The sequence below is a fragment of the Lissotriton helveticus genome, chromosome 1_1 (genome assembly GCF_964261635.1).
Source record: "Lissotriton helveticus chromosome 1_1, aLisHel1.1, whole genome shotgun sequence".
Classification (NCBI taxonomy): Eukaryota; Metazoa; Chordata; class Amphibia; order Caudata; family Salamandridae; genus Lissotriton; species Lissotriton helveticus.
In genome coordinates this window covers 388,027,327-388,054,042 of record NC_136057.1, presented here as the reverse complement: position 1 = coordinate 388,054,042, position 26,716 = coordinate 388,027,327, and the positions used below count along the sequence as shown (strand labels likewise).

Below are 26,716 nucleotides of genomic sequence, written 5' to 3'. Positions count from 1 at the left end.
TAATTGTTTATAGCCTGCTACTTCTGAGGAGGATGGGCCGCCCATCTGGTGGGTAGACCATTTGGGTTAAAAACATTCTACCCTGCAGTTTAGCTGTTGTTGAGGTGGGATAGCCGGACATTTTGTGTGTCGGCCTGCAATTTCCTGCCAAAGCGGTGTACTAGGCGGGGGGGGGGGGGTTGAAGTCTATCATTATATATGTTTTGAATACACACATGGCAGCCCTTCCTCCGGATGCCTACTCAATTGTTACTGGTGATTTCAATTGCCAATTTGAGCATCCGAGTGTGAATACCGATGAGGATTCTGTATATGAATATCAATGTTGGTTAGTCCCCCTATTAACCCTTACAATCGTCCTGAGGTGAACAACTATTGTAGTTCAGCTTAATGCGCTCATTTAAATCAAGGTCTCCAAACCTGTAATGGGGGAGCCCCTTTTGACAAAGAAGGGATTCACACATTTAACTATCCAAAAAACACTCCTCATAGATTATATATTGTTAGACTATGGTCTAAATTGGTAGGCCTTTACAGGACAGTGACCATAATGCCCAAGACTTGCAGTTGAGCTAATTGGGGATTGCCTTGGCAGTAATTGTACTGAACCCTTTAAACAGGTTGCTCAGTCTTTCTAAAAACAGACACAGACTCAAATAGAGCTCGTTCGTGAGCTCCGTGGCTGCAATCAAGGAGGCTTATGGCATAGTGGCAGCAGGGTTTGAGGGTACACAAGCCTGGGTTCAGTCAAAGGCTGATGCGTCTACGGCAGAGACTATTTCCACTGTTCACAACACTGTTCGCAAAAATGATGGATATCTTTTTTGAGGAATCAAAATCAAATAAGAAGCAAAAGTCCGCTAAACATGGTTTAATAAGCCATGAAGGGAAAGCCAGAGGGAACCTATCTAGTCATCCAGGGTCAGGACATTGACATCGGAAGCTAGGAAAGCTTACAAAATTACTGTAGACTGTGCCAAGAAAGATTGGCTCATTGATAGAGGGGGCTCTATGCTTCACGCCTTCAAAGAAAGAGCCCATCATTCTTTTTGGCATATACAAGCCAATGGAAGTCTGGCGAATTCTCCCTCTCTGGGAAATAATATTGTGGCAGAAGATTGGGTTGCTCACTTTTCTGAGCTGTATTCTCACATTTCTGAATTTCCTGTGAACTTATTATATGTTTCTGGCCATGTGGGTACTGGGTCAATTTTCCCCCATGTGGCTTCCCTAATTACGACAAAAATCCTATAACTCTTCCTGAGGTTTGGCTTGCTTTAGACTAGCAAAGCCCCAGGTTCGGGCACGGTTCCAGGAGACTTATTTAGGGATGAAAAGGACATCTGGCGCCCGTACTTTGTTTAATCAACAATCAATTGTTTGTAAAGTGTGACTACTCACCCGTGAGGTCTTAACCGGGCGCTCAGTGCTGTTCTGAAAGGTGCTCCAATGCCGCCCACTTGGGCATGGGCCAAGATAATTCCCATATTCAAAAAGGGTTACCGGTCTCTCCCCTCTAACTACAGGCCCATTAGCCTCATTGACAGTATGCAGAAAATCTTTAGTAGGATCAGCTTGGCTATGCAGCGTGAGTGGCTCGTTGATGCTGCGTTACTGACTATACCACAAGCTGTCTTCAGAGAAGGCATTGGTACAATCGATCAAGACTTTGTCTTCAGCTGTTGCATCGGAAGTATACATTACTCAGGGGTTGTTGACTGTATGTGATATTTGTTTACCTCAGGTCAGCCTTTAACCTTGTTTCTGGGAATGTCCTTTGGAAATTTTGGGTGAAATGGGCATCCCTAAGTATCTCTTGTTGGTCTTTATCAGAGTACACTCCAGCAACTTTGCGGGACCCAGAGTGAACTCACGGATGCCATCCCTGTCAATCAGGGTGTCCGACAGGGATGTGTATTGGCCCAACCTTATTTTATCTCTTTTATTAATGGTCTGGTGGTGTTCTTGGCCGATTGTGACAATGATGCACCAAGTCTTGCTGGTGTTAGGACCCCAGCCTTAATGTTTGCGGATGACACCCTTCTGATTTATAGATCTTTGATGGAGCTAAAAAAGCTCTTGGCTCAGTTTGGGTGCTTCTGAAAGCAGAGGGGCTTGGAGGTAAACATCAGCAAGACTAAGTATATGGTCTTTAACCCTTGTCTGACATCTAAGGCCAGCCCTGAACTGTACGGAGCCCAGCTGGAACGATTTCCAATGTTTGTGTACTTGGTGGGGGGGCTCACACTTGCTGAACGCTTAGATTGGTCTCTGCATATTGTAAAATGCAGGTAGAAGCTCGAACAGTATACTGATGTAATCACTAGGTCCCTCACGGGCTCCCAATAACCGCCATCTAGCTCCAGCTCTACAAATTTATAACATGCAAGCTGTAGGAGCTGCATCATACGGTGCAGAACTTTGGGGCCACAGAAATTGGAGCTCTTTGAATAAAGATGAAAACTGTTTTATGCATTCACTGACCAACCTTCCTGTTAGCATCCCGCTCATTCCCTTGCGCTTAGACCTGGGACTGACAGCGCTTAGCTTAAAAATAGGGATTACGCCTCTATTGTATTGGAGCAGAATTTGGGTGACACCAGAGCTGTTAGCCTATCGGTAGGGTCTAAAGGATGTCCTCAGATCACCTGGAGCCTGAAAATTTTATGTACATTCAGCAATCCCTTACTTAAATAGGCTGTGTGAATCTATGAACTACTCCAGCAGACCTTAGTGGGATGACTATGGCTGCCATAAAGAGCTTGTATTGGAAGTATAAGACATCTACTTATATTTGGCAAGAGGAACAGGGTCTCTAGCTTCTGCATTCCTTGATTTTAAAGTTGATTTTAAATTGGAAACCTTTTTCGATGAGGTTGAGCCCATTTTAGCTAAATTATTATAGTTGAAATTTTGTTACGTGACTCTTACTCTTTGTTCTTTTAAATCTAAATGGCTGCGAGCTTCTAAGGATCTGGAAGGAACCTGCCCTCTTCGTATTGGGTTCAACAAGACCATCAAACATGTTCTGTTCTTCTGTCCATCCTACAAAGGATATGGGGGGGGAGGGGACATGGATACTTCCACTTGGTCAGCTTCTGGGCATAGGAGATTATAGAACAGCAACTAGGATATTGAGAACCGATACAAAGCAACCCATAGTGTTTGCCGTCCAACGATTTCTGTTTTGTATGGGGAGATTAAGGTCTAACGGTAGAGGGAGCTCGTGCACATTGAGTCGACAGGACTGGATGCCAGAACGCAATTGCCTCGAGGCGGACGCGGGCATCTCTACCGCGTCTCTACCGCCACCGCTGCTACTGTCACTGCCGCAGAGGGAAAAAGGAAAACGGCAAAAGGTAACAGGATTACCTGCCACAATTGAAAAGAAAGTGGGCCACCTGCTGGCCGGTCGCTGGCTCCCATCCGTTTCCATCTGCTGTCGGCTTGGCTTTGCTCTCTCTGCCGACGGGGGAGCTGGGTCCGCTTTTTGCGGCGGAGGTGCCGTGGACTGGCCACGCGCACGAAGAGCAACATCTACAGGCGGGTGTGAGCGCAGAGTCAAGCGCTGTAACAACAACACCAATGTAGCCTTGCCCCACCGCACCTGGTCCCCCCGCCAAAATCTACCAGCCCGTTCAAGGAGCCGATCCCGCACCCGCTCTGGTTGCAGCACAGCAGTACAGCCGACTGGCCATGTGCGAGAGGAACAGCAGCTGCTGGCGGGTGTGAGCGCTAAGCTAAGCGCGGTGATAACAACACCGCAGCAGCTTTGCCTCATCGCTCCTGGCTCCCTTACCAGCCTCATCGCTGATGAACTGAGAAAGTCCTGGGGAAACCAGGAGCCAGGAGTGTGGGATAAGAGCATCTGTGAGCTGGTGAGTCAGCACCAAGGCGGAAAGGCACGGGGGGGTGTAATCTGCTGACCAGGTTGTTGGCTGAGGCTGGCACTGCCTCAGTCGCTTGGAGGTTCGCCGCAGAGCCTGTTGCCAGCTGCTAAGACTGCCCCTGGGCTGTAGCTGTCTTTGCAGCCTCGCAGTCCCAGTTCATTACCTCTGGGCATCCAACACTCTTGAGGGGGGCTAGGAGGTGTCCAAGATTCGGCCCCGCCTAGCCCACAAACAACACCTTGTGGTCACCATGGAAAACATCAAGCCGCTTAGAAGACTCCCACGGAGAAAGGGTACCACTCTCCGCTCCGCCTCTCCCGGGGAGGTTCAACAGGAGTCGCCACCATCTCAAGACATAACGTTACACCCAGGAGGCCTATCATCGCAATCTCGGATCAGCGACTTCTTCGGAAAAACTCCTCTCCAAAAGGGCTCTCCTTCCACTCATCCACCAGGGCCCGACTCGGATTTTAATGCTGACACTCAGAGCGAAAACTATTGCTCTCCCAGCCCCGTTCACATTAAAAACTCAATTCTGGAGAAACCCACTCTGTCCTCACCTAAACCCTTCGCCTCACATGAGGCATATCAGCTGCATACGCTCTCATGAGGTTGCTTCTACGACCCAGGACAGTCTCTCTGCCTCATTGAGTGCATCCTTTGCAGCCCTGGGAAATTCATCCTCATCTGTTCTCAGCTCTGACCCCTTAAATACTACTGTATTGAACACTGCAACCAAGCTGCAAGTCCAAGTCCAGGTCTATGGCAGCGCCCAGCTGACTCCACCAGACCACCTTGATAACTGTAATGCGGTTAATCCAACTTTGAAGCACCAACTTCAACACAGCCCTAACTTATGTTCAGGGGCTCCCTTAATTGGGCATAATGACCATTCATCTTCAAACAAGAGTTACAACTATGATGATTCTTCCTTATCTAACAAACTATCCAACCGATTCCTGGCCTCCTTAGAAGCCCGAATCGAAGATTCACTCGCTCACTCACCGGTCCTTAGCCCACTCTCAAACCCTCTAAGAACGTTAATGGAGGACCGGGAATCTCCAGTGTTTACTTCCTCGGACACCACAAACTCTATCTTGGTCTCACTGACATCTCTACATGCTAAGCAAGATGCAATAGCTAAAGTCTCAGAAAATGGAGCTGCAGATCGATCCAATGCAAACTCTGGCCTCAGCACTATCGGACCTGGGCTCCAGGATAACCTCTCTCGAAAGCTTGGCGGCGCAAACGGGCACGTCGAACTCTTGCCCTTGCTCTCCAATAATCAACAAACTTTCGTCTCTCCCTGAAATCTTGAGTGCAATCTTGAAAAGTGTGAAGTGCCATAACAATGGAGAAGGTCCATTAAAGCCCACACGTGTGTCTCATCGCTCACTCACCGCTGAAGAGTCCTCACGCTCAGCCATAGTACCCAGTCCATCACCAGAGAGAAAAAATACTTCTCCTTGTGTTGGCCCAGTCACCACAAGTCCAGCCCGCTTCACACCGGGGACTAGTCCCTGCCCCCCCAAAGCAGGCTCTGAACACACCGAAGTTACTAGTCAAACATCAACGCAATTATTAACTACACGATCTGTTTGCTCCGACACTGTCGATATGGACATGGCCCACAGCTTTCCTAATGCCTCATTGAACTCCTTATTGTCAACGAGGGAGAGAAAGAAACTCAAAAAACAACGCTTAGCGAAAAGGAGCGCGGGGCTTGAAGGCTCAGCAGCACTCAGTTTGCCAGCAACTAAATCAAGGGGCCTCCCTTATTTTCCCATATTCAACTTGCCTTCAAAATCCAAAACAAAAACTACCGAAACAAACCCGACTGCCGCGGGTTTAAAGGTCATCAGTGAACAGCCCGCTCTATCAACCCAGGGAGGTCCTGGGGCCACAACAGCCATCGATTTAAACCTCCCACCAACAGTTAAGGATCCATTGTCTAACAAAATTACAGCATCAATTATTCACGATCAAAGACCTAGGAATCAGACCATCAGTGTACAGTCTGCTGCCGCAACATCAGAAACACGGAAGAATCCACTTGAATGTCAGGTAACGGTGAAACCATTGGAAACAGACTCGCAAAATGCAATAGAGGGCGCTGCAACAAGCAGCCGTGCCTATCATCCATTAGAGGATCCATCTAGAGCCGGTTGGCTCTCCACTGTGCACATGCAGTGGCCCTGTCCGTCGCCTGATGTCTGTGGCAGAGACATCGGCCGGAGGCGCCCCCCCTGAGACGACTAACTCTGTGGCCATAGGTAAGCGACATATTCCAATATGGTAAACTAGAGGTACGCATGCTTTAACTGCTTAGGTAAGTGAAGAGACTTCGCGTTTTGCAACTCAGCCGCCCGCTCTGCTTAAACTACTTCTAGCATGTGTTAACCCATCACAGCCCTGAAATATAACATCTTACGGGTAGGAAGGAAAGAAAAGAACTTAGACGTAATAGTAATTTGAAGCTCTAAAAACTGTCAGATGTATGGGCTTTCTATCTAACTTGTTATTCAGTTGTCCCACTGTATAGTGTCCTGCGTGTAAATATTGTGATTAGGAGTAGCCATTTTGCACCCGAGAAAGTGCACCCATAACATAATAAACTTCAGAGCGACCGGACCAGCATAGTAATCACCAGGCAGCACGAAACTATCTCTCACTTCGACCCTAGCAGCCATGTGACGCGCGCCTCGAGCAGCTCCAATGTGTCATTTCCAAGCTGCCTCAGTTTGCACGATGTACAGTGTGCACTATCCATTAGTCTAAACCAGGGCACCTTAAAACCAGTGGATGTCCAGTTAATCATGTTGGAACCGCTTCCTAAGCAGGCCACACAAAGCGAGACATACCATAATAATGGAGGGATTCCCAACATTTTACATACAAGTTTAGACCAATAGCCATGTAGACACAGCATACTTAAATCCTCCTTATATTTTGTTCATAACTTGCCCCATTTCCTTCTAGGTACAGGCCCGAGATATCACTAAGTCTAAATATGGAATACAGAGGCACACCGCGGACCACAAACATTTGGCTAAATGCAATTGTTTTCAGCCTCTTTTTATTCCATGTCTCATAACCATAATAGTTTCTCATTAGGTTTCACTTGCATCCCTTTTGTAGGACTAATATCTGCACAGAGAGTCAGAACATTTGTCGTTCATCAGACCAATTTCTTTAAAATTTCTCTGAAAGCAAGATCTCTGACAAAGGTAGTTCATACTTGTGCAAACTCCCTATATGTGAAATCACAAAAGCTCCTCGCATGTAATAATAGCTCAGTATGAGTACACAGGGATAAATTACTCTCTACCTACAAACTTTTTAACACCCTCAGGACACAAGACTTTTTATATAATCTCTTCGTTAATTGTCTTTCTTTGCTAAATGACTCTTTTTAACTCTGGGAATTAAGGTACTAAAAAGGCCTTGTACACTATGTCACCCAACTATCTTTGACTTCAACACAAAATAGTCCATAGCACTAAATGTACGTCAAATAATTAAGAAATGTATTGCTCAATTGGATGCTCAACAACTAATGCTGGTATATATGCTCTTATTTCAGATAATGAGAACCCCCTGGTTTTAATAGAATGCATGTATCTGTCTGTTGTCCAGTTTCATGTTGGCCCTGAAGAAGGTGAACTAAAGCAATGATACCACCGAAACGTACGTAGGCCGTACGCGCCGGAGACCCTCACACAAAATAGAATCAAACCTTGAAGAAAGGAAAGCATTATAAAAGATCACTAATCCGAGGAAAAATACAAAAAAGGAAGACTCAAACTACTGGTTGAGCTACATTTTGAGGAGTCCATTAGAGGACATACTATTATCTCTTCATTGTATATGTTGTGTTAGTTTTGTTAAGACAGAAGGTATGAGAGCCTGAGTTTGTATGAATGATGGTATGAGTGACAATATATGTATATAGATTGTTTCAGGGGTTCCTGCTAAGCTCAGTCTTAGCCCTGTATTTTAAATTTTTGTACACATGTTGACATATTACTGCACGTTAATCTTGATCATATGATCACAAAAAAATGAAAAAATAACTTGTTAAAATGATGAATAAATACAAAATAATAAATTCAATGTCTAAGTGAATGATTTCATATACCCTGATGCATCCTGTATGAAATTGCGAATAGACTTTAATGCTATTATGTAAAGACAGATAGGTCAGAATAGAGGTATTCTTGCTCCATTGTTGTTAGTATGCCACTCCCTCCTCTAGACCTGAAATTACCGTCGGGAGTACCCTTGTGTGATAAGTTGGCCTGATGTGCAGTGCTCACTGTTCTAGTGATCACTATATATCAGTCCAAACAACCCTTATTGATGATTGGTTGTAAGTCAACCTTATAGACCAGCTATCCTAGTAGCATGGATACGAGCAGTCTAAGGCTAAGACTCTAGAGGGCGTGTTAAGCCAGCTGTTTTACCATCACATTACCCCTTGAACACCCAGTGAAAGGACACCACACAAGTTGTTATGAAAATAAACAGTGTATTTATTTATAACAAGACTACCCTGGCTCTTTATGAGACAGGGAGCTAAGCACACAACAAAACTCTTATAAAAATACTTAAGTTAGCACAGTATACACAAATGCCCGAGGGGCACGAAAAACCATATACTCTGAAAGTGGAATGCGAAATTACTAGCAGGTAAGTACAGTACTAATAGGCTTTGGAATCGCTAGGACTTGACTAGGGAATCGTTAGATTACTTCTAGGAGGCCCAGGGGACTCGGGTGCAGAGTGTGCACTCTCACGCGGGATGCGGGACAAAGTCTATGATAGCTAGTAAAGGTAAAGTTAGTGTTCACGGGCGAACCCGACCTGGTAGGGAGAAAACGAAAGTGGATCCTGACCCTTGGATAGTGAGGCTATGCTGGGGCACCGAAATGCCGAAGTTACCTAGCCCAGGGGCTGCAGCTGCATAGGTCTCAAAAGACGTCGGGAATCCTCGACGACGAACCAGGAGCCTGGAAGAAAGATGCTGGCAGGCGACCAGTGAAGAGAGTTCGAAGGGATCCAAGCCTGGATCTCGAAGATGGATGATACCTGAAAGCAGAGGGGACCAAGTTCGTGACTACTAGCCAGTAGTCAGGAGGGCACCGGATGGTAGTCACCTCGGCTAGGTGAGTGGGCGACGCTGGGCTCTGCAGATCTCACGGACCAGGAGGCGTTGTCGGCGACCAGGATGGAGGGGCGAGCTGTCCCACGATGGATGAAGCTGTCGGCGTCGAAGAACCCAGGATTGGGCAACAAAGTCTTGGCTAATTCAAGCCCACGCGGTGGACTCAAAATGGCGTCTTGAGTGGACCAGGAGGGTCCGGGGTGCTCCTCTTCTGGAAGGGAGCAAGGGCCAGTCTGGAGCAACCAGACCAGCAGCAGTGATGTCGTCGGGCGTCGTTCAGAAGGCCACAAGCCAGCGGGCTAGTAGCCAAACAACGCGGTGAGCAGCAAAAAGCAGAAGGGCCCCACGCCGATCGTGGAGATGCTGGGGGGCTACTCTTCGGTGCTGGAGCTGCTCAGAGTTGGGGCTTCTCGGACCCCAAAGCACTCGCCAGGAGATTACTCGGCGGGCTTGCTGTGAAGAAGTCGTGCAGTCTTGGCAATAGTCGGTCCCTTGAGGTCTCGTCGCACTCACGGTTCTCAGCTTGGCTGTAGAGGTGAGTAGAGGTCGGAGGTGCCAGGGAAGCCGGGTCTTGTCGAGCTGGGCAGTCGGATTCCGGAGGAAGGACTTACAGCAGACCGCAGTGTTCTTAGGATGGTGCCTGCGGATGCAGGGTGACTACTCCTTAGTCACAAGGGAGACTCTTGGAGAAGAAATCTTGATGTCCTTTCGTAGAAAGTCGTGTCTTGATTCCAAAGATGATCTAATTTGGAAGGGGGCCTGCTCCTACCTTTATCTGGGAAAAGGGGCTGGCACGCGACTAAGTCCTGCCCTATGGGTGGGACCAGGAGGGGGGTGGTTACACCCCTCTCCTTTGGCGGGCTTTCCCCAGGCCAGGGGCTGGAGTGCCCCTGGAACTGGTTTCAGCCGGCCTATGCACAGTGAGCACCGGGGTGCCACTTGCAGTCACCTTCCTCTGTAGCCCTGCCTACCTGAAATACACAAAACCCTGTCTGGGACGGTGCTGGCACCGCCCCTGGCAGGAAACCCTTTGTCCTTGCCTCCTGCTCTGGGAGGACTCCCAGCAGCAGGAGGGCAGACTTGTGTCTCGGTGGCAGCATCCATTTTGTGGATGCTAAGGCTCTGTCTGACTTTAACCGGGGTTATAGGTTACATACATGTCGTGTCCCTCTAGAAGGGTGGAATGCTAACCCCGTCGCCAGAATTGGCGAGGGGTTAGTATTCCAATTCGTATGACACCTTACTCGACATGTTTTGATAAAGCGATACCAGAGTTGGCATATAACCGCGAGGATTAAAATGCACTTAAGAGTATATGGTATGCGATATCATGGAAACGGCTAAGGGATGGATCCCGAAAGCCGCAGACAGGCTCAGCTCATGCCAGAGCACTATCTCACACGATTCCAAGCACTCTGCCTTCAGGATTGTCAAGGCCTGCCATAGGAGTGACTGATAGGAGATCTGTGTGTCCATTTTAGGGTTAGATATAGGTATACTATATCTAAAGCAAAGGGTGATTACACCACCTTGCCCCAGCTGTCGTGCAGCCAGTTGTGTCAGATTTGGATGGCCAGCCAGGGGTGGCATAATACATGCTGCAGCATCTGGTAGGCCCTGGGTACACCTATGCCCTGGGTACCTAAGGTACACTGTACAGGGACTGATAAGGTGACTCAGTATCCAATTAGATATGTACCTAGGGTACATGGAATCCATTTTACAGAGAGAGCAGTAGGCCTGGGGTCCTGGATAGCAGGGCCCCAGGTCAACTAAGTCAGAAAACCAGCAAAACACCAGGCAAAAAGTTGGGGGCAACCATAGTCAGGGATCTACCTTCCTACACCTTGTTACTTTTGTTTCCTGTCCGTCCCAATTGCCACAAGTATCAGAAACGGTAAGCCACTCAGGGTGGAACAATCACCCACCTGAAGTTCGCTTCCAACCTCTGACGGCGCCAGCAACTTCAAATGACCCAGTTAGGACCCAGAATCACCAGAACCTGGAAAAGGGAGCAGAACTAGTCTTTTTTCCTCACTACGAGCATAAGGGCTCATATGAAGTCCTCAATAGACACAATCTCATCCGTCTATTCAAATGTGTTCCAGCGTTGTCTGGGGTCACTTCCTCAGACCTTATATCGGTCAAGTTTTTTACAATACCAGGAAAAGGGGGCTCAGAGGCCACCACTACATCGTGGTCCCAGGAATCCATTAGGAATGCAATCCTTAGGGAAGCCAACTTATTTGAAAATTGGGGCATCGAAATGTGGGTTCCTTCCCATCAAAAATATCCCCACGTTCTCCTCCCCGAGGCCCCTGTGAAGCAGCATACTAGCGTACTGAAGGGGTCCCGGGCCGCAACCCATGCTTGGCTTCCGGAAGCGTCGACAAAACAGACAATTTCTTAAACATCGCATGTCATAACAACCAACGTCTGATAAGTTGCAAACCTAACTGCCCCGCCTTCTATGCAAACGATATCCGCCACGGCTATTCCGCCCTTGAGCCTCTTACTAACTTAGTCCACCAGCACCCCTCCTAACACGGGCGCCAGCCGGTTTAACCCTAATTTAACCATAACATCCTGGAATGTGGCTGGGCTAAAGTCAATTCTTGCCTCAAAATCAGCCGTGGATTTCCTGAACAAAAGCGATATCATATGTCTCCAGGAGACTTGGTCTCTTTCTCCATCGCCTCGGCTTGGCTATCATGAACTCTTTCAACGAGCCGTCCAGGCCAACCCCCACGGAAGACCCTCTGGGGGCCTCTCAATTTACATTAACCCCTTCGACGCTCATGACGAGCCCAGCTCGTCATGGAGTTTCCATTGACTTCAATGGAAATTACATTCAAAGCCATAAAACACCTTAGCATCCAAGTGGTTAAGCACAGCTGCAAGATAACGGTCACACCTATTCCTTGGAACCTGACAACAGGGCAGACAGTACTTATCACCGGCCTCTCACTGTCAGGTAGGGCCCTCCCAATTCTCCTAATTAACTGTTACCATAACATAGCGAAAACCTCAAAATCAACTGCAAATGATCTACTGGTAAAACAGCTGGAAGATCTTCTATTGGAATTCGCACTTACGGAGGTACTGTTATTAGGAGACTTTAACATCAAAGATCTACAACTAATGGTCTCCCAGTAAGGAAAACCAAAGAGCAGGAAGGGATGACAACTTACAACCTCCGGTCAGCTCAGCAAATTATATTGGAACAGCATCCGGGTGTTCATTTACTGCCCACGTTTAGAACCATCTCAACTATTGACTATATTTTCTTATGACCGCTTTTGGGCAATAATCTGGCCAGGATGGAAATCCTAGATCGTATGGAGAACGACCACAACCCCCTAACGGTAACATTGCATTTGCAAACACCGGTTGCCGCAGAAACAACAGAAGTGGGGCAATCATCGCGGGCCGAACTCCACACCTTGGCTAGAAGAATTAAATGGGATCCACTAGGCTCTGTCAAGGTGGGAATTTGGCTTAAGGCCGAAATACCTAGCTTCAGACTAGAGGCCCCCACAGAGTTACATCACCTGTGGGATAATGCCATCGTTAAATTACAGGATCTATTGGTAAGCCGCGTGGTTCAGCCTAGATCATCTGGGCCACGTCCGAAGCAAATTCACGATCCAGCACTAGCCTCCCAAAGAAAGACCCTCAGGAGGGCTGTGCGCAGGCACAACTGATCGGAACTGTACATACTGCCAATAACGTGGCATCGCTGTAAAAGACCTTTAAGAAATCCTTATGGGAAACTAAGAGACTAAATGAACACTCTGAGTGGCTACAAATATTCAACATGCTAAAGGGCAATAGCCAGTCCAAGTTTTGGACCTACCTGAATAAACTCCGCTCCATGAACAATATGAGAGGAAACGCAGTTTGTGAAGAAGATTGGGTCCTGCATGTGTCCCAACTTTACCGCAGTGACACCTCGGGCCCAGCGGTGATCGGACTAGGAGATCGTGTTGAATCCACTCATACAGAAACTCATGAGCTGACCACTGCAGCCGAGGTCTCTATGCATCTGCGAAATATGAAAAACGACGGTGCTCCTGGGCCCAGCGGTCTTCCGGCTGGGGTATTTAAATGTGCCCTAGAAGAGTGGGTGGCCCTCCTGACTCCTCTATACAACAACATCTTCTGGACTTGCCAGCTACCAGACTCACGGTTAGGCTCAATTCTATGCCCCATATTCAAGAAAGGAGACCCCACGCTCCCGGCTAATTACCGACTCATCGCACTGTTAGATCTTGAGGCAAAGGCATATGCACGATGTCTTCTTAGGGTGCTTGAAAAATGGGTTGCTGACAATAACAATACCAAATTACCAAACGGGGTTTCGGGCATCGGCCTTCACAATAGACAATATCACTACGCTAGCCATCCTGAGTCAACAAGCAGTCCAAAAAAATCATCTTCCACTTTACTGCTGCTTTATTGACTACAGTGCGGCTTTCGACAAAGTGTCTCGGAACACCTTGTGGTGGAAATTGAATAAGTGGGGGATCCCGCAGAGCCTGCTAAGAGCACTCATCTCACTGCACAAGAACACATGGGTGCAAATCAAAACCGGCCCAAAGACAGTCTCTCCAAGAATTAGTGTCGTTGATGGGCTAAAGCAAGGCTGCGTTCTCGCCCCTCTCTTATTCAATCTTTACACAGCCGATCTTGGAACATTTTTAGAGAACAGCACTTTCCTCCCGCCAAAACTCAGTCCTGGTAAAAAGTCTCTGCATATATTACAATATGCGGATGACATTGTAATAATGGACCAAGCCAAATCGGGTCTCCAACGAGCACTAAATACGCTTCATATATACAACATCGCTAATGCCTTGAAAATCAATCAGGCAAAAACCAAGGTACTGATATTTGGCAGATGTAAAAACAAGAAAAGCTTAAGGTGGAACATCGGGCCTGTCAGGATCAATACAACCGTAAAATATAATTATTTGGGAGTCTGGTTCAACGAGACGTCTAGACCTGCAGCTCATCTAGCTGCCTTGCGAAAGAGAGCAGGAGCTATCACATACTCCCTGACTCGGTTGAACCGGTCCCTCAGTCCCTCTGCAGAAGCCATTCTGAAGGTGATCAAAGCTACTCTTCTTCCTGCCTTAACCTATGGGCATCAGGCCTTTCCCAGGGCATGCTCTGCTAGTCTTGATCTCGCCCAAATCTCCACCTATTAAAAAATCTTTCACCTCCCAAGTTTCATTCAGCGAGCAAGACTACGTCTGGAGCTGAGCCTACAAAGACAATCAATTTATTGCGAGGCCGATACCTTGAAATATTTCATATGGTTATTAAAAGCCGGTGACAACACTCTAAAATTCCATCTAAAAGAAACCTTTCCCAGTCCTGGCAACCCTTGGAACATTCAGATTGCAAAGGCCATAAGAGTGCTAGAGATGGACAACGCATCCCTCTTTTTAGATTTCATTCCATACTCGGCCTGGAAAAATTCCATCAACAGACAGGTCAAATTAATTTCCCACCGCATGGATTTGCACTCCGTAAAAACATCTTCCATTTTGCTCCCACTGAACTCTTCGTATCTTCCCGGGAAACCGCAAGTTTATTTCCAGGAAAACTTAAATGCAGTGGCACGGAAGAATATTATGTTCATGCGACTTCTTGGCTTGCGTTCAACGGCTTTTAACAGATGGGCTCCAACAAGGGGGGGGGGGCTTGCAGACTGTGCAATTACCACTGAGTCATGGCTGCATCTCCTCTGTTGTTGCCCGGCCCTAGCTGCCCCAAGAAAGTCTCTCTTAAAACCCCTGTATTTAAGATGGGGGATTAGGACATGCTGGGAGGGTTCGGCTTTTTGTCTCGCGTCCAATGACACCCAAGTGCTTGCAAGGTCGGGAAAATTTGTGAGACACTTGGACAATCTTCGGTCACCTTCTTCGGCTTCCGCTCTCCCACGTCTTCCCCCTCAAAAACTTATTACAGACTTTTTTTCCCCTGTGGTTTAGCACTTTTCATTTTTTATTATCTTTATTTTGGTTTTGCGTAGTAAAACGTTTATATAGGCAACTATAAGACTGTTTTCTTAGAAGCACACTGGTCACTAAGCTCAGTGAGCTGTTTCTCAGCTTTGTGTTTCTGTTTTTTTCCTATTACCCTAAACATGACAAATGTGTTACCGCTGATTTGTATATACGTGCTAATGCTCTTTTTTATAGCAATGGTTTTAAGTAACTGTGCTAAACTAATAAAACTTCAAACTTCAAGGTCTAAATATTTGCAGTGAAGTGATCCTGGTTCTATTGTAGCTTAACCTGCACATATTTTGTACATAAATTTGCTGCTCATGCTGGGATGATTTTTTTGTCTATTTGTTAATGTACTGCATGTAATTGAATTATACAGTTTTATGAACTTTTATGGCTCAGTGCCTTATAAAGAATGTATACGATTTATAGTTCAGTTACTCATACCAATTTCGGAATTGAAGGTTAAAATGGTAAATCTGCACCTGACGAACAGGAAAACTCCGGGGAAAGAGGAGTTTAGTATCTAAAATGCATTAACTTTAATGAGGAGAGTATTTTGCCAATCATTAAGCATTTTAAATTATATTTTCCAGGGCGACAAACATACTGCTTCTCCCCTCAGCTGCAGGCGTTCGGCAACGTCACACCTGTAGTATGCTTTAAACTAGGCACAGCTACATTATATAAATAGGATCATGCAATCCTATCACATTAAATGAATACTACAAAATACTCGCAAAGATCGGTACTGCCTAATTGGCTGCTGGTAGGTACATCACTGATTCATAAGTGCCAAGTCATGACATGAATCGTGGATACCTAAAGACTGTGCTGTACAGCCATACGAATATTTTGTAAAATATAAAAGTTTACAGTAAGTGAAATTGCTGTGTTCTCTTTCTAAACGTCTTTGTTTACCTCAATAATAATAAAATGTGGGCGCAGAGGCCCAGGAGTGCAAGGGCAGTTGCTGTCTTGCATAAGGAGCAAAGTATCATGATGAACAAACAAAAGTAGCCGCTGCCTAGCATTAAGAGGAGCGTATGGTGTCTGTATACCAGATCCCCGTCAGGCGAACACTGATGCAAAGTAATCAGCAGAAACTGTGGTGGGCGCACTGAGATTCAGGTATGAACAACACCCCAAGCATACATGTAATATACCTTCACACCGCTCCCCGGTGAGCCTCCAGCCCCCTCCACTCCCTGCTCACCTTGAGTATACCCTCGTCTTGCTTTGGCGTGATGTCCACCCCCTCCACGGTGAAGGACTGCTGGGCCTCAGCCTTCATCTCTTCGGCGGTCATGGTGCGAAAGGCTGACAGGAGATCTGCTCGCCGAGTCCCCTGTGCTCACGCTGCACGGGATGATAGAGCCGAGTTGAAGCGGCGCACGCGCCTCGGGAGTCTACTTCCGGGTAACACGCCCACCGCTAGCGACGGAAGCGGGGAGTCCGCCCCTTAAAGAGAGTCCTGGTAGGGCACGCGGCAGCAGGGCACCCCCAGGTCCGCGCGGGATAGGTTGTAGGTGGACGGTTGGTAGAGGCGCTCAACAGTTCTGGAACAGTTTATTGTAGAAGATTGCGAGGCAGCGCCTTCAAACGGTTCTCACGCGGCTCTGGAAATGTCCAGCGCGGAATGTTCTAGATCGGCTCAGTTTTTTTCCGTTTCTAAATACCTCCGCTAAAAAAAAAAAATTAAAAAGCTGCGCGGACATTAATGTTGTGAAACGGCGTTGGAAAGAGGCAGACCGGCTAATAAAATTCTGCGGCACAGAACGCTTCTTCAAGGCTGAATGGTCGGTTGGCGCTGGTGTCAGGCGGGCACTCTCGGAGTAGCTGTTCCCTGTGGGGTGCAGCGCCAACGAACTGCCTGCGTTTCACTTTCTTGCTGCTGCAGCTTTCTGCCCTTCCACTCCTGGTGGAGGAAGGAGGCGGATCACGGAAGTTTCCAGACATTTCCAGAGAGGGCGGAGCGAGCCTAGAGGCTCTCGAGCCGTAAAGAGCGCCGTTGAGGAGAGTGTGCCTCGTCTGGTGTGCACGTGCGTGCTGTAAACACTAGGGCACCATGACCGGTGTAGGTTGCAGAGTAGTCTCTGGAAAGTACCAGCGCAACATGCGGTATATATGCAGCCCATCTGGAGGTTGTGACGGGCCCTTTGCTTGTTATTCTACGTTTGGCAATAATCTATTGTAATAACCCTGCGAAATAAACAAGCATTGGTAACGCCAACAGGTCGCGCCTAAGAGCTATTGGCTTTGGGGGCGTTTTATAGCTATTTTGTACTGTAGCAGTGTTTGATGTGAAGCATGGCTAAAAGTACTACAAAACGAGTTATGATGCGGCCAGCGATAATGCATTTTTTAAACAAAGTTAGCATTTCTTTTTTAATTCATAGCCTTGTGCTTTCTTGAGGCAATACAGAGGGAGGGTCACGGGTAGCACATGGACAACTATGTAGTGGTAAGCAGATGGACTATGGAGGGTGGATGATAAGCACACGGGCTGGACAGGAGTGACAGGCGCAACTACACTGACAACAGAGTGCTGGGTAGGGGGCTGGTGCAAGCACACTGACTCCTGGAGAAACATGTGAACAAACCTCTTTCAGACTTTATGGAAGCAATAGGAGGCTTTGATCCTTGCCAGTCTGGTTTTCGTCCCAGATTCAGTACGGAGACAGCATTAATTGCAGTCACTGATAACCTCATACATTTCCTAGATAATGGATAGGCAGTACTGTTAGTGCTGCTGGATCTGTCAGCAGCGTTTGGCACGATATCCCATCCCATTCTTCTATCTAGATTAAGAAATGTTGGTATCCAAAATCGAGCTTACCAGTGGCGGTCAAACTTTCTAAATAACCTCACTCAAACTGTTAATCTGGGCACTTTCCAATCCCCCACATCTAAGCTGACCAAAGGCGTACCCCAGTGATCTTGCTTGAGTCCCACATTGTTTAACATTTATGTGGCCTCTCTTGCAGATCTTCTTAGGAACCAGGGCTTCATCTCTATTACTTATGCGGATGACACCCATTTCCTAATGGCATTTGACAGAAACCCCTCTATTACTCAATCAGCCTTCTCTGAAGGTACGACTGTAATTTCGGAATGGATGAGAAACCACTTTCTCCAGTTAAACGCCAGTAAAACGGAAATTATGCTCTTCGGAGAGGCGTCCTTACTCTGGTCCACAGATTGGTGGCCTAACAATTTAGGTCCCGCCCCTACTCTAAAAGCAGTGGTGAAAAATCTAGGTGTGCATTTAGAACAGAAACGCTCTATGAGAGAGCAAGTTACAGCCATCATAAGCTATTGTTACTATATATTAAGTCTCCAGAGGAAGGCTTTTCCTTTCCTCCCTTTGACAGTAAAGAAAACCTTACTACAGGCTCTTGTAGTATGACGCCTTGACTACTGCAATGCCCTCCTAATCTTAGCCACTGAAGCATCACTCAACAGAATCCAGGTGGTTCAAAACACAACCGCCCGATTGGTCTCCAATTCTCTAGCCAGACCGCTTTCTTGCCCCTACTTCAGGGACTACACTGTTTGCCTGTTCGTAAGCGGATTCATTTTTAAATATGCTGTACAGTGCATAAGGCACTTCACGGAAATGCTCCCAGCTATCTCAGCGATAGACTTATACGGTATCAGCCCTCTAGAACACTCCGATCCAGATCAAAATCGCTCTTTGTGGTTCCTCGGATAAAGAAATCACGTACAGGTGGAAGGAAGGCCTTTTACCACTTGGCCCCCTCATACTGGAATCAACTTCCTCTTCATCTTCGTGAATGCACTAACTATTTGCAATTCCGTCGATCCCTCAAAACCAAACTTTTCCAGATTCCCTCGTTGACTTTGTAACTCTTCTTCAGTCTCCCTATGCTGACAATAGCACTCCCACAGCGCAGAGATTCCCCTTTGGGGGTGATTCAGGCACTCTACAACACATAAATTAATGGTGGGTGGATGTGTGGCAGGAACTTGGGGAGGTGTACATGAGGGAGAAGTAAAGTAAAGAGAGCTGAAAAACTTATTTGTAGAGTTTTTAAAAAGAAGCTACCTGAAATTGAGCAGTAGAAGGGCGCAAGTAATGTGGCCAAGCTCCAGGGGAGGGTCAACTATAAAAAAGTAGGAAGCCTACGGAAGCTGAGAGGGACCATGAAACCCACCAGTGGTAAACAACGGGCTGCCTCTAAGCCCTCTGTAAGTTGACAAAAGGTCTTTCAGGAGACGGCACACGCGCTGTCTTGTATGACCCATCCAGAGTTGGATCCATCCAGGGATGGATCAAGACCATCTCGGCACTAAACTGCCCTCCTACCATTGTTAACTCCGCGAAATCCCTTGGAATAACCCTGGACGGCAGCCTGAACATGCGTGGCCATATAAACTCGATGGCCAAAACGTCTAGATTCCACATGAACTACCTAAGAAACCTGAAACCCGTCCTCGATGTGTCGGACCTTAAAACGGCAGTACAGGCACTAGTCATTTCTAAATTAGAATATGGATGCTCTACAGGGCTGGACTGGGAACCAAAACCGGCCCTGGCAAAGTGCTCAGCCGCCCCCCCTCGCCCCTGCCCCCTCCCCTCCCCGGGGGGTTGTGGGTGCCGCCGAGCTCTTTGCCAGGGCCGATTTTGTTACAGGGCCGATTTTGCAGCTATAATGCAAAACGGGCCCTGTTACAAAAAACGGCCCCATACCGGCCCCACCCGTGTGGTGCTGATGCTCTACCCCTGCAGGGCTACCCAAAAAATCTCTGGCCCCATTGAAAGCCTGCCTCAGCACCGCTGCCAGACTACTAACTGGCTCAAAGCAATTTGATCACATCTCTCCCCACCTCAAAGCGCTAAACTGGCTTCCCCTAGAGGCCAGAATCCAATTTAAACTGGCCTGCATTACTCACAAAGCTCTTAATAACAACGCCCCTGCATTTCTGGCACAAAAACTCGTGGTATCAGGTGGACCCAGAAACTCCTGTTCGGCCAAAGACCTACTGCTGCAACCTGCACGCTTCCGGAAAAAGAAAACCTACAACCGGGCCTTCACTGGGGCTGCGCCAAGTATTTGGAACTCTCTCCCACCCGCCACCAGAAGACTTCCGTCCTTGGCAAATTTTAAGAAGGAGACAAAATTCTTCTTAATGGGTAAATACCGCGCCTAACGAACACGTTACATTAGTATCCTTCTATGGACGATACACATTCCTGCACTCCTGGGCATTCCCCCAAGAGTTGAGACTATGTACTTTCCTGTACAATGTATCTACCTGTCTTAATTTCCTTCCCACATGTATCTGGGACTTTGACTTCTTGTTTCCTTGCATTATGTATCCCCTTTTTTACCCACTTGATCCCTCACTTCCCTTCGCTCTGTACACCACCCTTAATACTGTAAAGCGCTCCGATACCCTCACAGGTCTGGTTCGCGCTCTATAAAACTATAAACAACAGCAGGTGCCACAAGCCTGCATTGAGATGCTACTAAAGGAAAACAGAAATAAAGGCTAACAAATAATTAAAGCAGTTCACTTAGTCCTGAAAATTGGTGACCAGTAGCTGAAGCACCTGAGGTACCAAGAACTCAAGTTTGTCTATATTTAGAGTTCTGGAAGCAGAAGAAATATTGTAATCAAATCACATGGTCCTAAAGCAACAGCTGTACTGATAAATGTTGATCAATCCACAGACGGCTTACCCCCAAGAACGGGTTTATGCATTACCAAACTAGCTTCACATTAAACATGGTGATAGTTGGATACGGATGCCGAAATGTAGAACCCCCTTTGGCAATTTAGTAATACAACTCTCATAAACAAAAGCCCAGGATCTACCAATATTACCAAAATACAAATAAAAATGTATACACAGTGCCAATCCAATTTTCTCTTGAAAATTGAACATATGTTAATTAAAATCACAATACATAAAAATTCATTATTAAACTAAACATATCCAACATTGTTTTTTTATTATTAAAAAGAGGATAACAAATCTTTCTCTGCCTGCAAATTTTAGAAAAACACAGAAGGAAGACAAATATCACATCATTATTAAACCATCATTAAACAAAACACATAGCAGGAAAATACATTAGACAATTCATCATGTCATTAGAAGGACACCAATCTGTAACAAATCATTAGTTGAGACGGAATGTTTTTTTGGTTTGCTTCTCGTATTCTAACAAAAGTACCAAAGATCTAGTGTGTCAATTTATCAAGCATCAACACGTTTCGGTGGGTTTTAGGGTTTCACAACCACCTTCTTCAGGAAAAACGCATCTTCCTGCCACAAGTTTGTATCTTAATTCCTCAAGGGAAGAGACTCCTATGTAGACATAGAGGAATCTGAAAATTCAGAAGTTGAAGGTAGACTTTGTTGTATATAGTACCCTTCGTTGGGCTCCACCACGACCTAAGTTATTCTCACAGGTAACTACTGTCAGAAGTATATTAAAAGAAGGATACACCTTCTGCGTATAAAATATTTGAAAGGTTCTGCATTTGTAAACCGAAAAAAGGGAAACACTCCTCCACTCGTCTTGGGTGTATATGGATACACCACCCAAGGATCAACGGGTCGCTGTTGTCTCAGTATTTTCAGCCTAACGACTGGGAACATAACCTCTGTGTATAGTGGAAAGCAATTTCCACTATATACAGGTTTTCTTCCCTGTTGTTAGGCTGAAAAGTGGAGGAGTGTTTTCCCTTTTTCGGTTTACATATGCAGAACCTTTCAAATATTTTATAAGCAGGAGGTGTATCCGGGGAGCAGTGCAACTAGTAGGTTACAGCAGGGTTGGACCTTTGATGAATGTGTGACTACAAGGCCTCCTTCCTGTCCTCCTTCGAGAATCGAAGCCCTGATTACATGGGGTAATTCCTCATCTAAAACCGGCGTCAAGTATTGGGCTTGTTCCTACTTTTTCACCTAGATGTGCCCTATGCAAAATGCGTAAATGCACTCGCGTCTCTGTGGGACGTAACCCCTTTACATTCCACCCTGAACAAAGCCCAGGACTTATTTAGGCCATTAAGGAGGGCTGAAACATGTTGGTGTCTATTCTAGGGTCATAAGACAATCACATCCGGGTACCCGATTATAGTGTTTTTAATCTTCCCTCCCACTCCATTAATAAAGGATACTTTAGGAGTGGGTGATGGTAGGTTACATATCAGATTCTCTCAGCAATCACCACTTGAATGATTTACCATCAAACACTTAGGAACCCCCACCCCCCTGCCTCTTCGATCTCTCGAGGAATGAGCAGCGTTTTTCCAAAGGGGAACACATTAGGTTTAGAGTACATGAATTAGGTAGGACGTGTCCCTTCTAACCTCGTGGTTGAGGACCTCTCTACCCTTCCTGGAACTGTCTGGTCCCACTATATTGTGTGATACATACAACCAATGAACAATGGTCATTGGTTTGATGGAAGTAAATCATACTTCCATCAAAAGAGGCATATCAATAAGCTATATATCCACACAAGATCACACTGCATATAAAAAATACAAAGAAAATTGCATGTTAACGAGAGATGCATCTAGCTAGAGAATAGCAAGTTTATTTGGAAGTTACAAGCATGCATCCATTAAAATGGATGGATACCTATATTCACCCACTACTACAATTTTAAAGAATACACATATCAATTAAGAGCTCCAGCACCTCAAACATGGCTATAACATTTCAAAATTTGGTGCCACTTGAATTATTGGATTGTGAGGCCACAACTTTTTTTTATATAGTTATGAATTTGATGCATTTGCCACACAATCTGGTATTAGCTGCACAATCTGCTCACTTGAACCCACATTTTTTCTGATTTCTAGCTCAGATGGTACAAAAGTTACTAAAAAGACAGTGACAGGTGTTGCCATGTAGTGGAAGGCCCTTTGCATTGGGTGACTGGTCACATTCCTGTTGCTTATTGCTTTGTTTGGTTGTTAATTTGTTACTTATGAGGTGCAAGCTATGCCCAGAAAGTTCTAACATATGTAAAAATTTGACAATAGTGAATTAATACTATCACAAAATGTACAGTATTACAGCTCATAATTTGCCTTTTCTTGACACAATAGTTAGTCGACCCTGACACATAATTTGTCCTTCTCCAACTGCATAATTCCATTGGCCTGTATTTAACTAATACATTTATTAACAAGGGTAAAAAAAGATAACAACCTACTTTGAATAAACCAAGCTCACTCATACTCAAATGAACCATGCAAACCAAATGTTTGTAACCTTAAATCATGTTGTGGGTTTTATATTTTATTCCATTTCTAATTTGAATAACAGGATATACTACTTTTTCTGCATTAGCAAGAGCAGAGTTAATCTCTGGAGGTGTGGAGGTGGATATTAAGATAAAAAAGTATAAATAAACCCGGTTGTAGTCGCCCACTGCTGATCATTTCAGTGAACTAGAAATAAGGATATAATCAAGCCATATTTCTTAAACAAGGCAGAAAAAAAGTATCAAGTCGAGCAATATACTGAATAGAGAATCTATTAATCAGGTTACTCTGCAAAATATGGTAAAAGATGTCATGATAGAGGCAATCTCTGATTGTGTCACACTCCAACCCGGAGCTTCAACTTCAAAGGCAACAAACCCCTCTTAAACACTATTCTGTCTTCAAATTCAACATAAAGGAGAAAAAAAAATAAGACATTACAAGGTGCTTAATTATGTCTACTACCCCTCCTGTGGTATATGCCATAAATCAGGACTCTCCAGCCACTGGGCTTTTCTTTCAGCCTGACTCCAGGTATAACCCATCTCCTGCAGTCAGCTTCAGTGCCTCAGCGCTAAATGTTTCTTGGCCTTCTTTTTCTTTTCCCTTGAGGGTTCTAGGTCAGGGCTTGTCTGGTGGTGTTGATACAGGCTTGCAGAGGGTGTGACCTATAGAGCCCAGTGTCTTTTCAGGATTTCTTCATGAGCAGTGTGTTGGTAAGTCTGCTGCCACAGGTGGTTGTTGCTGATGGTGTTTGACAGGCATATTTGGAGGATTTTCCTCAGACAGGTGTTGATGATGAAGGTCTGGACATTGGAGGTGGTGGTCGCTGTTGTGCTCTGCTCCATACTGAAGGACTGATTTTATGTTACTTTGGTGTTAAAAGTCTGATCTTGGTTTGGTAAGGTCCTTGGTGCTCCAGATCTTATTAAGCTGAATGAAGGCAGCCCTTGCTTTGCAGATGTTTTCCTTGATGTCGGCATCTGTGCAGCCCTGCTTGCCTGTTACACTTCCCAGGCAGGTGTAGGCCTCACCCTCTTCTGGCGCATTGCCTGCAAGAATGACTTCAGGTGTGCTGGCCATGTTAGTCTTCATGATCTTGAATGTTGAGGCCAAGTTGTGCTGATGTGGCTGCCACATTGTTGGTCTTCTCTTGCATCTGCAGATAGCTATAGGACAATAGCGTGTGGGGGGTTCCCACACTGGTTCCTGTGGAGCTCCTACAAGGGCGAAAATGTAGCTTCTATAGATTTTTTTAGGGTAATCAAGTTCATGAGTCAAAGGCAGTTTGTCGAGAATTTATTGATGTAGGTCATATATTTCAATCATATAGACACCAAAAATGTTAATCCAAAGTTTCATGAAGAAGACACTTCAAGCAGAAAAATCCCTATGCATTTCGGGACGAAAGTCCCTTCATCAGGGGACTCGAGTGATCTAAGAGGAAACAAATACTAATTTAGGAGGTGGACGTGACCATATGTTAAAAGTAGAGAGGAAAAAAGACCAGGAAAAAAACCGGGAAAAAAAAGAAAAAAATAAAGGAAAAGAATAAACCTCATGTTAAATAAGTGAACCGTGATGTTAAAAAAGGCTCCAAACAAAGTAGCAGTAGGGTGATAAACGTGGTAAAAATAGTGAAGACTTCACAAATTTAACCCGTAGTGTCTGTGTGAAACAACACAAATGTGTACGGATGTAGCAAAAGTTAGTTCGAATAAATGACACGACAACCAGATCATCAAAAAGTGTGAAATTATATCGGACTCTTCGTGCACACAAGAAAAAGGTAGGACAACGCAAAAAGTGAATTCTCACCAGTGCTTCCAAAGAAACCGCGTTCTGTGGCGAGTGTCGGGGAAAGTCAGTTCGCGGAAGTAAAGGGGTACGTCATAGAAGTTACCGGGTAAACATGGTAAACAGACTACGGAAAGTACGATATTGTCTAAGTGCTGGATGATTGTGGTGAAGCACCCGAAGAACTGGGAAAATATAGAATATGCAGAGGGGTCAAAACAAACAATATTATATCATCTAAAACAAAATTCAACTGGCGATCTAAGAATGTTCATTAGGAGGAGGAGCCAAGATGGCGACCAGGACGGACGCGTAGGCTCCCGGCTCCGTGACCCTCCGAGCCCCGCACAACTATCCTGCATATCATCCTGTTATCGCGCTATATTCTGTATTGGGGAAGGAGTGCTGAACTGATGGCGCGATCCCCGGCTCCCTGCCGGCCCCGAAATTGGAGAAATCCGCAGCGGTAGTTGGCGGCCCTAAAGTCTCTTGAGCCGGAACGTGGGTTGCAGAGCATGGCCGGGCGAAGAAGCAACAACAGCGGCCATCTATACAGGGGCGGAGTCGGTCTCCTGGTGCGTAGTGACCATCGGTCAGGTTGTTGCCGCGGACGCCTTAATTGACCGGCAACGTGGCGATGTAACACCCCCCGAAGCGCTGGCCTGTTGGATACATTCTATGTCTGCGAAGCGCATACTGTGACGACCCCGACGCTGTTTAGGATTCGGCCCGGTTTTCACGGGCCGCTCCCGAATTCTCGACTGGCGCCGCTCGGGACGAGGACGATCGCTGCTCCCACAGGCGCACGACCGGCTCCGCAGATCCTGCCGGAGATGAGACTGTTTCTGTGATACTGAGGTGCCCCCATTGCTGGCGCTACGTGGTGGGATCCGACGCTGAGCTGTGTGTTTATTACACGGGCAGAATTGAATTGGCAGTGTGGAGAGAGGCATTCCTCCGATGTGTGACTTGCCCTGTCTTTTGTGTGGTCCATTGGTCTCCGGGGGTATTTACCTGCAAGCTGGGAATTAATGCTTGGACCACCCGACGACCCCCCCCATCCCCAAGATGGCGGTTACGATGCAAGACATCATGGCGGCCCTAGCTGATGTCCGAGTCTCTCTGAATGAGCAGTTCGCAAAGCTGACCACTGCTCTGGATACAGGATTCATTGTGCTCCACCCGACAAGAGCTGTTCCCGCCGGGGCCGACGAGAGGGAAGAGCCCCAGCCAGTAATGCCCTGTGGACTTGTTGACGCCGTGGTTCAGACGCAACTGGACATGTTCCCCCCTACATCTTCCCGCGGTCTTGTTCACCATGAGCACAGTAATTGTGTAAGCAGGGCTTGGCGATCTGAAGAAGGTCTCTTGGGGGTCCCCCGGGGTTCACAGTGGCCGATGTCAGACTTATTGTTTTTGAATTTTGTGCAGGTGCCTTGGACATCTTGTCGAACAATCTCCGTTGGATGTTGTGAACTGCTGTTGCTTACGGTTGGCTTGGGGAGACAGCCCACCGATTTGTCCTGGTTGCCCTTGTTGCCCACGTCGACTACCACGGCGGCTGGCCGGTTGATCTCTGCTGACGTTTTGGA

General features: G+C 46.4%; 1 protein-coding gene across 1 annotated transcript in view; it reads right to left on the bottom strand.

Moving 5' to 3' along the window:
* Positions 1 to 17,014, bottom strand: part of FKBP4 (FKBP prolyl isomerase 4) — a 503,272-nt gene extending 486,258 nt beyond the window's left edge. Inside the window, exon 1 of the mRNA XM_078673725.1 lies at positions 16,288 to 17,014. Coding sequence (XP_078529851.1) covers positions 16,288 to 16,380 — 93 coding nt within the window. The 5' untranslated portion in view covers positions 16,381 to 17,014. The remainder of the gene's footprint in view (positions 1 to 16,287) is intronic.
* Between the last annotated feature and the right edge of the window lie 9,702 nt (positions 17,015 to 26,716).